The sequence below is a fragment of the Heterodontus francisci genome, chromosome 41 (genome assembly GCF_036365525.1).
Source record: "Heterodontus francisci isolate sHetFra1 chromosome 41, sHetFra1.hap1, whole genome shotgun sequence".
In the NCBI taxonomy this organism is placed as follows: domain Eukaryota; kingdom Metazoa; phylum Chordata; class Chondrichthyes; order Heterodontiformes; family Heterodontidae; genus Heterodontus; species Heterodontus francisci.
In genome coordinates, this window is record NC_090411.1 from 36702594 (window position 1) to 36718169 (window position 15576).

Below are 15576 nucleotides of genomic sequence, written 5' to 3' on the forward strand. Positions count from 1 at the left end.
TGAGGGGTGAGTGAGAGTGTGAGGGGTGAGTGAGAGTGTGAGGGGTGTGTGAGGGGTGAGTGAGTGTGAGGGGTGAGTGAGTGTGACAGGTGAGGGGTGAGTGTGAGGTGTGAGGGGTGAGTGTGACAGGTGAGTGTGAGTGTGAGGGGTGAGAGTGAGGGGTGAGTGTGAGAGTGAGGGGTGAGTGTGAGTGTGAGGGGTGAGTGTGAGTGTGAGGGGTGAGTGTGAGTGTGAGGGGTGAGTGAGTGTGAGGGGTGAGTGTAAGTCTGTTTGACCTACTCTGCTGCCTTTCCATTCACACACCTGATGTTTGAGAAGAATCTGTGAACGATTCCTGGCTGGATATGAGTATACAGATGAGCTGTGTACCTGTCAACTCCTGAAATTCCTGGTGAATGTTTTCGATTGAAGGTGCAGGAAGGCCGTATGGGATGTTTAGACAATTATGGGATGTTTAGACCAGGCTCAGCTCAAGTGAAATAAGCAAAACATGGAAAGTACCTGCGGAGAGGCACATCTGCTGAGTAACTCTCGAGTGGCTCTGAGTCTCTGTAGCTCATTCTCCAGGAATTCATATTCATTCCAAGCTTCTTCTATTTCCTGCTCAGAACAGAAAAAAGGTTCAGCATCTCTAGTGTAAAAGAGGGAGGAGTCAGGAGTCGGGAGGACGGAGGGAGAGAGGAGTCGGGAGGACGGAGGGAGAGAGGAGTCGGGAGGACGGAGGGAGAGAGGAGTCGGGAGGACGGAGGGAGAGAGGAGTCGGGAGGACGGAGGGAGAGAGGAGTCGGGAGGACGGAGGGAGAGAGGAGTCGGGAGGACGGAGGGAGAGAGGAGTCGGGAGGACGGAGGGAGAGAGGAGTCGGGAGGACGGAGGGAGAGAGGAGTCGGGAGGACGGAGGGAGAGAGGACGGAGGGAGAGAGGAGTCGGGAGGACGGAGGGAGAGAGGAGTCGGGAGGACGGAGGGAGAGAGGAGTCGGGAGGACGGAGGGAGAGAGGAGTCGGGAGGACGGAGGGAGAGAGGAGTCGGGAGGACGGAGGGAGAGAGGACGGAGGGAGAGAGGACGGAGGGAGAGAGGAGTCGGGAGGACGGAGGGAGAGAGGAGTCGGGAGGACGGAGGGAGAGAGGAGTCGGGAGGACGGAGGGAGAGAGGAGTCGGGAGGACGGAGGGAGAGAGGAGTCGGGAGGACGGAGGGAGAGGAGTCAGGAGACAGGAGGACCATCAGACACTCTGAAAAATTTAGTGCACTGATAATGGAAATGAGGTGGGTGTCACATACATGGATTTGCTAAAGTGTCATGAGGGAGGCTTGGCGATTAAATTGAGGCACAGGATGCGAAAGGGAGTAGGGCAGCCTGGGTAGGAGGTTGCCTAAAGGTCAGAGAGGAGGGGTTCCTGGGAGCTGATTTTTCTCACGGTTGTCCCTGGACTCACCTGTTTCCCATGTTCCCAGTGAGGGAAATGAACATAGAGACCCTGGATGCCATGTCCCATCCTCAATCCCCAGGTAGAGTCAGCTGCACAGGAATGTAGCAGCAGAGAGTTGGGAGCGTGAGGGGCTGAAGAATCCTATTCTGACATCCCCTTTGTCTCCTGGACCTAAGGGGTGACTGGCTGTGGAGGAGGGTGGGAGGGAGGGCTCTGAGTGGCTGGAGGGGTGTCGTGCTGGAACTCTCCTCAGACCAGGATCTCTAGGAGGTAGCACAGTGTGAGGTCAGGAGGAGCTCAGGAGGCTGCTCTTCAACAGGGTGGTGACCATCACCCAGTTCCCAACAATGAACCGTGCACTGGAACTGCACCTGATTCCACTCCTGGTCCCAGACACCAGGTCTGTGAGCAGCAGGTTCGCACTGCAACGTGTCCAATTCCAGGCACTCGGCTTTTGGAATGATTTTGATTGAGTTCCTGCTACAACTCAGTGGGTTATCGCTGATGGGGAAATTGTAGCCATGTAGGTTTGTTGGGCCAGCCCAGAATATTCAGGACTGAGTTTCTCACTGGTGGCTGATTTTACATTTTGAGGATATAGTAAGGGTTATCATTGATGTAAATATTGTGACTATATCAAGTTCCACTCCCTCTCTTCCCTCTTTCATGCTGATCAGTTTGAAAGAATCTTTGCTCAGCTGCTTACTGCATTCACTCAGATATTGAAAAAGTAATGATTCTCCCTGCATCACAGAGGGAATATCACAGAGATCAGCAACACAAATAAACGGGACAATGAGCTCGGAAACATTTGCCTGAAGTTGGGGGGTGGGTGGAGAGGTTGGGGGGTGGGTGGAGAGGTTGGGGGGTGGGTGGAGAAGTTGGGGGACAGAACCTTGGCTTAATCTCTCGCTGGAGGAGAAGGCTCTAGGTACAGCTAATCCCTCAGCTCTGGGACTGGGCTTTAACACCCAACCTTCTGCCTGTGACCTGACAGTCAGATTGGTGAAGCAAAGCTGAGACTTTCAATAAAAGTGTTTGATGTTGTTCCTGGAAACTCTTCCCATCTCCATAATTCTCCCTTCCAAAACTCTGGCAGTGTCTCAGCGATTACCGTGGAGAGGTCACAGAGTCTGGCTCGGATTTCAATCAGATCCTCCTGCAGTATCCTCTGTTGGAGTGTTAACTGTTCCACGATATTCAGCTGCCCCCCAAAGTCCAACAGCTGGCAATGTGTCACTTCCAAAACACCTTCCAGTTTGTCCTAGAGAAAATCCAACAGGAACATTCCGCAAAATTATCAAGCAGTTTATTAAATGTGTCCAAACATACCTATCTCTGTAACCTCCTCCAGCCCCTACCCCTCCCTGTCTCTGAAACCTCCTCCAGCCCCTACCCCTCCCTGTCTCTGAAACCTCCTCCAGCCCCTACCCCTCCCTGTCTCTGTAACCTCCTCCAGCCCCTACCCCTCCCTGTCTCTGTAACCTCCTCCAGCCCCTACCCCTCCCTGTCTCTGTAACCTCCTCCAGCCCCTACCCCTCCCTATCTCTGTAACCTCCTCCAGCCCCTACCCCTCCCTGTCTCTGTAACCTCCTCCAGCCCCTACCCCTCCCTGTCTCTGTAACCTCCTCCAGCCCCTACCCCTCCCTGTCTCTGTAACCTCCTCCAGCCCCTACCCCTCCCTGTCTCTGTAACCTCCTCCAGCCCCTACCCCTCCCTGTCTCTGTAACCTCCTCCAGCCCCTACCCCTCCCTGTCTCTGTAACCTCCTCCAGCCCCTACCCCTCCCTGTCTCTGTAACCTCCTCCAGCCCCTACCCCTCCCTGTCTCTGTAACCTCCTCCAGCCCCTACCCCTCCCTGTCTCTGTAACCTCCTCCAGCCCCTACCCCTCCCTGTCTCTGTAACCTCCTCCAGCCCCTACCCCTCCCTGTCTCTGTAACCTCCTCCAGCCCCTACCCCTCCCTGTCTCTGTAACCTCCTCCAGCCCCTACCCCTCCCTGTCTCTGTAACCTCCTCCAGCCCCTACCCCTCCCTGTCTCTGTAACCTCCTCCAGCCCCTACCCCTCCCTGTCTCTGTAATCTCCTCCAGCCCCTACCCCTCCCTGTCTCTGTAACCTCCTCCAGCCCCTACCCCTCCCTGTCTCTGTAATCTCCTCCAGCCCCTACCCCTCCCTATCTCTGTAACCTCCTCCAGCACCTACACCCCTCCCTATCTCTGTAACCTCCTCCAGCCCCTACCCCTCCCTGTCTCTGTAACCTCCTCCAGCCCCTACACCCCTCCCTATCTCTGTAACCTCCTCCAGCCCCTACCCCTCCCTATCTCTGTAACCTCCTCCAGCCCCTACCCCTCCCTATCTCTGTAACCTCCTCCAGCCCCTACCCCTCCCTGTATCTGTAATCTCCTCCAGCCCCTACCCCTCCCTGTCTCTGTAATCTCCTCCAGCACCTACACCCCTCCCTATCTCTGTAACCTCCTCCAGCCCCTACCCCTCCCTGTCTCTGTAACCTCCTCCAGCCCCTACCCCTCCCTGTCTCTGTAACCTCCTCCAGCCCCTACCCCTCCCTGTCTCTGTAATCTCCTCCAGCACCTACACCCCTCCCTATCTCTGTAACCTCCTCCAGCCCCTACCCCTCCCTGTCTCTGTAACCTCCTCCAGCCCCGACCCCTCCCTGTCTCTGTAACCTCCTCCAGCTCCTACCCCTCCCTGTCTCTGTAATCTCCTCCAGCCCCTACCCCTCCCTGTCTCTGTAATCTCCTCCAGCACCTACACCCCTCCCTATCTCTGTAACCTCCTCCAGCCCCTACCCCTCCCTGTCTCTGTAACCTCCTCCAGCCCCTACCCCTCCCTGTCTCTGTAACCTCCTCCAGCCCCTGCCCCTCCCTGTCTCTGTAACCTCCTCCAGCCCCTACCCCTCCCTGTCTCTGTAACCTCCTCCAGCCCCTACCCCTCCCTGTCTCAGTAACCTCCTCCAGCCCCGACACCCCTCCCTGTCTCTGTAATCTCCTCCAGCACCTACACCCCTCCCTATCTCTGTAACCTCCTCCAGCCCCTACAACCCTCCCTATCTCTGTAACCTCCTCCAGCCCCTACACCCCTCCCTGTCTCTGTAACCTCCTCCAGCCCCTACCCCTCCCTGTCTCTGTAATCTCCTCCAGCACCTACACCCCTCCCTATCTCTGTAACCTCCTCCAGCCCCTACACCCCTCCCAATCTCTGTAACCTCCTCCAGCCCCTACACCCCTCCCTATCTCTGTAACCTCCTCCAGCCCCTACTCCCCTCCCTATATCTGTAACCTCCTCCAGCCCCTACACCCCTCCCTATCTTTGTAACCTCCTCCAGCCTCTACACCCCTCCCAATCTCTGTAACCTCCTCCAGCCCCTACACCCCTCCCAATCTCTGTAACCTCCTCCAACCCCTACACCACTCCCTATCTCTGTAATCTCCTCCAGCCCCGACACCCTCCCCATCTCTGTAACCTCCTCCAGCCCCTACACCCCTCCCTATCTCTGTAACCTCCTCCAGCCCGTACACCCCTCCCTATCTCTGTAACCACCTCCAGCCCCTACACCCCTCCCTATCTCTGTAACCTCCTCCAGCCCCTACTCCACTCCCTATGTCTGTAACCTCCTCCAGCCCCTACAGCCCTCCCTATCTCTGTAACCTCCACCAGCCGCTACTCCTCTCCCGATCTCTGTAACCTCCTCCAGCCCCTACTCCCCTCCCTATCTCTGAAACCACCTCCAGCCCCTACACCCCTCCCTATCTCTGTAACCTCCTCCAGCCCCTACTCCACTCCCTATGTCTGTAACCTCCTCCAGCCCCTACTCCCCTCCCTATCTCTGTAACCTCCTCCAGCCCCTACTCCACTCCCTATCTCTGTAACCTCCTCCAGACCCTACATCATTCCCTATCTCTGTCACCTCCTCCAGCCCCTACATCCCTCCCTATCTCTGTAACCTCCACCAGCCCCTACTCCACTCCCTATCTCTGTAACCTCCTCCAGACCCTACATCATTCCCTATCTCTGTCACCTCCTCCAGCCCCTACATCCCTCCCTATCTCTGTAACCTCCTCCAGCGCCTACTCCCCTTCCTATCTCTGTAACCTCCTCCAGCCCCTACTCCCCTCCCTATCTCTGTCACCTCCACCAGCCCCTACTCCCCTCCCTATCTCTGTAACCTCCTCCAGCCCCTACTCACCTCCCAATCTCTGTAACCTCCTCCCCCTACGCCCTCCCTATCTCTGTAACCTCCTCCAGTCCCTACACCCCTCCCTATCTCTGTAATCCCTTCCAGCCCCTACACCCCTCCCTATCTCTGTAACCTCCTCCAGCCCCTACACCACTCCCTGTCTCTGTAACCTCCTCCAGCCCCGATATCACTCCCTATCTCTGTAACCTCCTCCAGCCCCATCTCCCCTCCCTATCTCTGTAACCTCCTCCAGTCCCTACACCCCTCCCTATCTCTGTAATCCCTTCCAGCCCCTACATCCCTCCCTATCTCTGTAACCACCTCCAGCCCCTACACCTCCCCTATATCTGTAACCTCCTCCAGCCCCTACACCCCTCCCTATCTCTGTAACCTCCTCCAGCCCCTACTCCACTCCCTATCTCTGTAACCTCCTCCAGCCCCTACTCCCCTCCCTATCTCTGTAACCTCCTCCAGCCCCTACTCCCCTCCCTATCTCTGTAACCTCCTCCAGCCCCTACTCCCCTCCCTATCTCTGTAACCTCCTCCAGGCCCTACATCATTCCCTATCTCTGTCACCTCCTCCAGCCCCTACATCCCTCCCTATCTCTGTAACCTCCACCAGCCGCTACTCCTCTCCCTATCTCTGTAACCTCCTCCAGCCCCTACTCCCCTCCCTATCTCTGGAACCTCCTCCAGCCCCTACTCCCCTCCCTATCTCTGTAACCTCCTCCAGCCCCTACTCACCTCCCAATCTCTGTAACCTCCTCCCCCTATGCCCTCCCGATCTCTGTAACCTCCTCCAGACCCTACACCCCTTCTTATCTCTGTAACCTCCTCCAGCTCCTACTCCCCTCCCTATCTCTGTAACCTTCTCCAGCCCCTACTCCCCTCCCTATCTCTGTAACCTTCTCCAGCCCCTACTCCCCTCCCTATCTCTGTAACCTCCTCCAGCCCCTACTCACCTCCCAATCTCTGTAACCTCCTCCCCCTACGCCCTCCCTATCTCTGTAACCTCCTCCAGCCCCTACTCCCCTCCCTATCTCTGTAACCTCCTCCAGCCCCTACTCACCTCCCAATCTCTGTAACCTCCTCCCCCTATGCCCTCCCGATCTCTGTAACCTCCTCCAGACCCTACACCCCTTCTTATCTCTGTAACCTCCTCCAGCTCCTACTCCCCTCCCTATCTCTGTAACCTTCTCCAGCCCCTACTCCCCTCCCTATCTCTGTAACCTCCTCCAGCCCCTACTCACCTCCCAATCTCTGTAACCTCCTCCCCCTACGCCCTCCCTATCTCTGTAACCTCCTCCAGCCCCTACTCCCCTCCCTATCTCTGTAACCTCCTCCAGCCCCTACGCCCCTCCCGATCTCTGTAACCTCCTCCAGACCCTACTCCCCTCCCTATCTCTGTAACCTTCTCCAGCCCCTACTCCCCTCCCTATCTCTGTAACCTTCTCCAGCCCCTACTCCCCTCCCAATCTCTGTAACCTCCTCCAGCCCCTACTCCCCTCCCTATCTCTGTAACCTCCTCCAGCCCCTACTCCCCTCCCTATATCTGTAACCTCCTCCAGCCCCTACACCCCTCCCTATCTTTGTAACCTCCTCCAGCCTCTACACCCCTCCCAATCTCTGTAACCTCCTCCAGCCCCTACACCCCTCCCAATCTCTGTAACCTCCTCCAACCCCTACACCACTCCCTATCTCTGTAATCTCCTCCAGCCCCGACACCCTCCCCATCTCTGTAACCTCCTCCAGCCCCTACTCCACTCCCTATGTCTGTAACCTCCTCCAGCCCCTACTCCCCTCCCTATCTCTGTAACCTCCTCCAGCCCCTACTCCCCTCCCTATCTCCGTAACCTCCTCCAGCCCCTACTCCCCTCCCTATCTCTGTAACCTCCTCCAGACCCTACATCATTCCCTATCTCTGTCACCTCCTCCAGCCCCTACATCCCTCCCTATCTCTGTAACCTCCTCCAGCCCCTACTCCACTCCCTATGTCTGTAACCTCCTCCAGCCCCTACTCCCCTCCCTATCTCTGTAACCTCCTCCAGCCCCTACTCCCCTCCCTATCTCTGTAACCTCCTCCAGCCCCTACTGCCCTCCCTATCTCTGTAACCTCCTCCCGACCCTACATCATTCCCTATCTCTGTCACCTCCTCCAGCCCCAACATCCCTCCCTATCTCTGTAACCTCCACCAGCCGCTACTCCTCTCCCTATCTCTGTAACCTCCTCCAGCGCCTACTCCCCTTCCTATCTCTGTAACCTCCTCCAGCCCCTACTCCCCTCCCTATCTCTGTAACCTCCTCCAGCCCCTACTCCCCTCCCTATCTCTGTAACCTCCTCCAGCCCCTACTCCCCTCCCTATCTCTGTAACCTCCTCCAGCCCCTACTCACCTCCCAATCTCTGTAACCTCCTCCCCCTACGCCCTCCCTATCTCTGTAACCTCCTCCAGTCCCTACACCCCTCCCTATCTTTGTAACCTCCTCCAGCCTCTACACCTCTCCCTATCTCTGTAACCTCCTCCAGCCCCTACTCACCTCCCAATCTCTGTAACCTCCTCCCCCTACGCCCTCCCTATCTCTGTAACCTCCTCCAGACCCTACACCCCTTCTTATCTCTGTAACCTCCTCCAGCTCCTACTCCCCTCCCTATCTATGTAACCTTCTCCAGCCCCTACTCCCCTCCCAATCTGTAACCTCCTCCAGCCCCTACTCCCCTCCCTATCTCTGTAACCTTCTCCAGCCCCTACTCCCCTCCCAATCTCTGTAACCTCCTCCAGCCCCTACTCCCCTCCCTATCTCTGTAACCTCCTCCAGCCCCTACTCCCCTCCCTATATCTGTAACCTCCTCCAGCCCCTACACCCCTCCCTATCTTTGTAACCTCCTCCAGCCTCTACACCCCTCCCAATCTCTGTAACCTCCTCCAGCCCCTACACCCCTCCCAATCTCTGTAACCTCCTCCAACCCCTACACCACTCCCTATCTCTGTAATCTCCTCCAGCCCCGACACCCTCCCCATCGCTGTAACCTCCTCCAGCCCCTACACCCCTCCCTATCTCTGTAACCTCCTCCAGCCCGTACACCCCTCCCTATCTCTGTAACCTCCTCCAGCCCCTGCTCCACTCCCTATGTCTGTAACCTCCTCCAGCCCCTACTCCCCTCCCTATCTCTGTAACCTCCTCCAGCCCCTACTCCCCTCCCTATCTCTGTAACCTCCTCCAGTCCCTACACCCCTCCCTATCTCTGTAATCCCTTCCAGCCCCTACATCCCTCCCTATCTCTGTAACCACCTCCAGCCCCTACACCTCCCCTATATCTGTAACCTCCTCCAGCCCCTACACCCCTCCCTATCTCTGTAACCTCCTCCAGCCCCTACGCCACTCCCTATCTCTGTAACCTCCTCCAGCCCCTACTCCCCTCCCTATCTCTGTAACCTCCTCCAGCCCCTACTCCCCTCCCTATCTCTGTAACCTTCTCCAGCCCCTACTCCCCTCCCTATCTCTGTAACCTCCTCCAGGCCCTACATCATTCCCTATCTCTGTCACCTCCTCCAGCCCCTACATCCCTCCCTATCTCTGTAACCTCCACCAGCCGCTACTCCTCTCCCTATCTCTGTAACCTCCTCCAGCCCCTACTCCCCTCCCTATCTCTGGAACCTCCTCCAGCCCCTACTCCCCTCCCTATCTCTGTAACCTCCTCCAGCCCCTACTCACCTCCCAATCTCTGTAACCTCCTCCCCCTATGCCCTCCCGATCTCTGTAACCTCCTCCAGACCCTACACCCCTTCTTATCTCTGTAACCTCCTCCAGCTCCTACTCCCCTCCCTATCTCTGTAACCTTCTCCAGCCCCTACTCCCCTCCCTATCTCTGTAACCTCCTCCAGCCCCTACTCACCTCCCAATCTCTGTAACCTCCTCCCCCTACGCCCTCCCTATCTCTGTAACCTCCTCCAGCCCCTACTCCCCTCCCTATCTCTGTAACCTCCTCCAGCCCCTACGCCCCTCCCGATCTCTGTAACCTCCTCCAGACCCTACTCCCCTCCCTATCTCTGTAACCTTCTCCAGCCCCTACTCCCCTCCCTATCTCTGTAACCTTCTCCAGCCCCTACTCCCCTCCCAATCTCTGTAACCTCCTCCAGCCCCTACTCCCCTCCCTATCTCTGTAACCTCCTCCAGCCCCTACTCCCCTCCCTATATCTGTAACCTCCTCCAGCCCCTACACCCCTCCCTATCTTTGTAACCTCCTCCAGCCTCTACACCCCTCCCAATCTCTGTAACCTCCTCCAGCCCCTACACCCCTCCCAATCTCTGTAACCTCCTCCAACCCCTACACCACTCCCTATCTCTGTAATCTCCTCCAGCCCCGACACCCTCCCCATCTCTGTAACCTCCTCCAGCCCCTACTCCACTCCCTATGTCTGTAACCTCCTCCAGCCCCTACTCCCCTCCCTATCTCTGTAACCTCCTCCAGCCCCTACTCCCCTCCCTATCTCTGTAACCTCCTCCAGCCCCTACTCCCCTCCCTATCTCTGTAACCTCCTCCAGACCCTACATCATTCCCTATCTCTGTCACCTCCTCCAGCCCCTACATCCCTCCCTATCTCTGTAACCTCCTCCAGCCCCTACTCCACTCCCTATGTCTGTAACCTCCTCCAGCCCCTACTCCCCTCCCTATCTCTGTAACCTCCTCCAGCCCCTACTCCCCTCCCTATCTCTGTAACCTCCTCCAGCCCCTACTGCCCTCCCTATCTCTGTAACCTCCTCCCGACCCTACATCATTCCCTATCTCTGTCACCTCCTCCAGCCCCAACATCCCTCCCTATCTCTGTAACCTCCACCAGCCGCTACTCCTCTCCCTATCTCTGTAACCTCCTCCAGCGCCTACTCCCCTTCCTATCTCTGTAACCTCCTCCAGCCCCTACTCCCCTCCCTATCTCTGTAACCTCCTCCAGCCCCTACTCCCCTCCCTATCTCTGTAACCTCCTCCAGCCCCTACTCCCCTCCCTATCTCTGTAACCTCCTCCAGCCCCTACTCACCTCCCAATCTCTGTAACCTCCTCCCCCTACGCCCTCCCTATCTCTGTAACCTCCTCCAGTCCCTACACCCCTCCCTATCTTTGTAACCTCCTCCAGCCTCTACACCTCTCCCTATCTCTGTAACCTCCTCCAGCCCCTACTCACCTCCCAATCTCTGTAACCTCCTCCCCCTACGCCCTCCCTATCTCTGTAACCTCCTCCAGACCCTACACCCCTTCTTATCTCTGTAACCTCCTCCAGCTCCTACTCCCCTCCCTATCTATGTAACCTTCTCCAGCCCCTACTCCCCTCCCAATCTCTGTAACCTCCTCCAGCCCCTACTCCCCTCCCTATCTCTGTAACCTTCTCCAGCCCCTACTCCCCTCCCAATCTCTGTAACCTCCTCCAGCCCCTACTCCCCTCCCTATCTCTGTAACCTCCTCCAGCCCCTACTCCCCTCCCTATATCTGTAACCTCCTCCAGCCCCTACACCCCTCCCTATCTTTGTAACCTCCTCCAGCCTCTACACCCCTCCCAATCTCTGTAACCTCCTCCAGCCCCTACACCCCTCCCAATCTCTGTAACCTCCTCCAACCCCTACACCACTCCCTATCTCTGTAATCTCCTCCAGCCCCGACACCCTCCCCATCGCTGTAACCTCCTCCAGCCCCTACACCCCTCCCTATCTCTGTAACCTCCTCCAGCCCGTACACCCCTCCCTATCTCTGTAACCTCCTCCAGCCCCTGCTCCACTCCCTATGTCTGTAACCTCCTCCAGCCCCTACTCCCCTCCCTATCTCTGTAACCTCCTCCAGCCCCTACTCCCCTCCCTATCTCTGTAACCTCCTCCAGCCCCTACTCCCCTCCCTATCTCTGTAACCTCCTCCAGACCCTACATCATTCCCTATCTCTGTCACCTCCTCCAGCCCCTACATCCCTCCCTATCTCTGTAACCTCCACCAGCCGCTACTCCTCTCCCTATCTCTGTAACCTCCTCCAGCGCCTACTCCCCTTCCTATCTCTGTAACCTCCTCCAGCCCCTACTCCCCTCCCTATCTCTGTAACCACCTCAAGCCCCTACACCCCTCCCTATCTCTGTAACCTCCTCCAGCCCCTACTCCACTCCCTATGTCTGTAACCTCCTCCAGCCCCTACTCCCCTCCCTATCTCTGTAACCTCCTCCAGCCCCTACTCCCCTCCCTATCTCTGTAACCTCCTCCAGCCCCTACTGCCCTCCCTATCTCTGTAACCTCCTCCAGCCCCTACTGCCCTCCCTATCTCTGTAACCTCCTCCAGCGCCTACTCCCCTTCCTATCTCTGTAACCTCCTCCAGCCCCGATATCACTCCCTATCTCTGTAACCACCTCCAGCCCCTACTCCCCTCCCTATCTCTGTAATCCCTTCCAGCCCCTACACCCCTCCCTATCTCTGTAACCTCCTCCAGCCCCTACACCCCTCCCTGTCTCTGTAACCTCCTCCAGCCCCGATATCACTCCCTATCTCTGTAACCACCTCCAGCCCCATCTCCCCTCCCTATCTCTGTAACCTCCTCCAGCCCCTACACCCCTCCCTATCTCTGTAACCTCCTCCAGCCCCTACTCCCCTCCCTATCTCTGTAACCTCCTCCAGCCCCTACTCCCCTCCCTATCTCTGTAACCTCCTCCAGCCCCTACTCCCCTCCCTATCTCTGTAACCTCCTCCAGGCCCTACATCATTCCCTATCTCTGTCACCTCCTCCAGCCCCTCCATCCCTCCCTATCTCTGTAACCTCCACCAGCCGCTACTCCTCTCCCTATCTCTGTAACCTCCTCCAGCCCCTACTCCCCTCCCTATCTCTGTAACCTCCTCCAGCCCCTACTCACCTCCCAATCTCTGTAACCTCCCCCCCCTACGCCCTCCCTATCTCTGTAACCTCCTCCAGCCCCTACTCCCCTCCCTATCTCTGTAACCTCCTCCAGCCCCTACGCCCCTCCCGATCTCTGTAACCTCCTCCAGCTCCTACTCCCCTCCCTATCTATGTAACCTTCTCCAGCCCCTACTCCCCTCCCAATCTCTGTAACCTCCTCCAGCCCCTACTCCCCTCCCTATCTCTGTAACCTTCTCCAGCCCCTACACCCCTCCCTATCTCTGTAACCTCCTCCAGCCCCTACTCACCTCCCAATCTCTGTAACCTCCTCCCCCTACGCCCTCCCTATCTCTGTAACCTCCTCCAGCCCCTACTCCCCTCCCTATCTCTGTAACCTCCTCCAGCCCCTACGCCCCTCCCGATCTCTGTAACCTCCTCCAGACCCTACACCCCTTCTTATCTCTGTAACCTCCTCCAGCTCCTACTCCCCTCCCAATCTCTGTAACCTCCTCCAGCCCCCACTCCCCTCCCTATCTCTGTAACCTTCTCCAGCCCCTACTCCCCTCCCAATCTCTGTAACCTCCTCCAGCCCCTACTCCCCTCCCTATCTCTGTAACCTCCTCCAGCCCCTACTCCCCTCCCTATATCTGTAACCTCCTCCAGCCCCTACACCCCTCCCTATCTTTGTAACCTCCTCCAGCCTCTACACCCCTCCCAATCTCTGTAACCTCCTCCAGACCCTACACCCCTCCCAATCTCTGGAACCTCCTCCAACCCTACACCACTCCCTATCTCTGTAATCTCCTCCAGCCCCGACACCCTCCCCATCTCTGTAACCTCCTCCAGCCCCTACACCCCTCCCTATCTCTGTAACCTCCTCCAGCCCGTACACCCCTCCCTATCTCTGTAACCTCCTCCAGCCCCTACTCCACTCCCTATGTCTGTAACCTCCTCCAGCCCCTACTCCCCTCCCTATCTCTGTAACTTCCTCCAGCCCCTACTCCCCTCCCTATCTCTGTAACCTCCTCCAGCCCCTACTCCCCTCCCTATCTCTGTAACCTCCTCCAGACCCTACATCATTCCCTATCTCTGTCACCTCCTCCAGCCCCTACATCCCTCCCTATCTCTGTAACCTCCTCCAGCGCCTACTCCCCTTCCTATCTCTGTAACCTCCTCCAGCCCCTACTCCCCTCCCTATCTCTGTAACCACCTCAAGCCCCTACACCCCTCCCTATCTCTGTAACCTCCTCCAGCCCCTACTCCACTCCCTATGTCTGTAACCTCCTCCAGCCCCTACTCCCCTCCCTATCTCTGTAACCTCCTCCAGCCCCTACTCCCCTCCCTATCTCTGTAACCACCTCCAGCCCCAACACCTCCCCTATATCTGTAACCTCCTCCAGCCCCTACACCCCTCCCTATCTCTGTAACCTCCTCCAGCCCCTACTCCACTCCCTATCTCTGTAACCTCCTCCAGCCCCTACTCCCCTCCCTATCTCTGTAACCTCCTCCAGCCCCTACTCCCCTCCCTATCTCTGTAACCTCCTCCAGCCCCTACTCCCCTCCCTATCTCTGTCACCTCCTCCAGCCCCTCCATCCCTCCCTATCTCTGTAACCTCCACCAGCCGCTACTCCTCTCCCTATCTCTGTAACCTCCTCCAGCGCCTACTCCCCTTCCTATCTCTGTAACCTCCTCCAGCCCCTACTCCCCTCCCTATCTCTGGAACCTCCTCCAGCCCCTACTCCCCTCCCTATCTCTGTAACCTCCTCCAGCCCCTACTCCCCTCCCAATCTCTGTAACCTCCTCCCCCTACGCCCTCCCTATCTCTGTAACCTCCTCCAGCCCCTACTCCCCTCCCTATCTCTGTAACCTCCTCCAGCCCCTACGCCCCTCCCGATCTCTGTAACCTCCTCCAGACCCTACACCCCTTCTTATCTCTGTAACCTCCTCCAGCTCCTACTCCCCTCCCTATCTATGTAACCTTCTCCAGCCCCTACTCCCCTCCCAATCTCTGTAACCTCCTCCAGCCCCTACTCCCCTCCCTATCTCTGCAACCTTCTCCAGCCCCTACTCCCCTCCCTATCTCTGTAACCTCCTCCAGCCCCTACTCCCCTCCCTATCTCTGTAACCTCCTCCAGCCCCTACTCACCTCCCAATCTCTGTAACCTCCTCCCCCTACGCCCTCCCTATCTCTGTAACCTCCTCCAGCCCCTACTCCCCTCCCTATCTCTGTAACCTCCTCCAGCCCCTACGCCCCTCCCGATCTCTGTAACCTCCTCCAGACCCTACACCCCTCCTTATCTCTGTAACCTCCTCCAGCCCCGACACCCTCCCCATCTCTGTAACCTCCTCCAGCCCCTACACCCCTCCCTATCTCTGTAACCTCCTCCAGCCCGTACACCCCTCCCTATCTCTGTAACCTCCTCCAGCCCCTACTCCACTCCCTATGTCTGTAACCTCCTCCAGCCCCTACTCCCCTCCCTATCTCTGTAACCTCCTCCAGCCCCTACTCCCCTCCCTATCTCTGTAACCTCCTCCAGACCCTACATCATTCCCTATCTCTGTCACCTCCTCCAGCCCCTACATCCCTCCCTATCTCTGTAACTTCCTCCAGCCCCTACTCCCCTCCCTATCTCTGTAACTTCCTCCAGCCCCTACTCCCCTCCCTATCTCTGTAACCTCCTCCAGCCCCTACTCCCCTCCCTATCTCTGTAACCACCTCAAGCCCCTACACCCCTCCCTATCTCTGTAACCTCCTCCAGCCCCTACTCCACTCCCTATGTCTGTAACCTCCTCCAGCCCCTACTCCCCTCCCTATCTCTGTAACCTCCTCCAGCCCCTACTCCCCTCCCTATCTCTGTAACCTCCTCCAGCCCCTACTGCCCTCCCTATCTCTGTAACCTCCTCCCGACCCTACATCATTCCCTATCTCTGTCACCTCCTCCAGCCCCAACATCCCTCCCTATCTCTGTAACCTCCACCAGCCGCTACTCCTCTCCCTATCTCTGTAACCTCCTCCAGCGCCTACTCCCCTTCCTATCTCTGTAACCTCCTCCAGCCCCTACTCCCCTCCCTATCTCTGTAACCTCCTCCAGC

The 15576-nt window shown here is 57.4% G+C and overlaps 1 protein-coding gene across 3 annotated transcripts in view; it reads right to left on the minus strand.

The window, feature by feature from the left end:
• LOC137353492 (pleckstrin homology domain-containing family A member 7-like) overlaps positions 1-15576 on the minus strand; it is a 101895-nt gene that overhangs the window by 29233 nt on the left and 57086 nt on the right. For all 3 annotated transcript variants that reach the window (XM_068019838.1, XM_068019837.1, XM_068019839.1), the window contains exons 11-12: positions 2543-2692; positions 502-600 (exon numbers count right to left, since the gene is read on the minus strand). In XM_068019838.1, coding sequence (XP_067875939.1) covers positions 502-600; positions 2543-2692 — 249 coding nt within the window. The remainder of the gene's footprint in view (positions 1-501; positions 601-2542; positions 2693-15576) is intronic.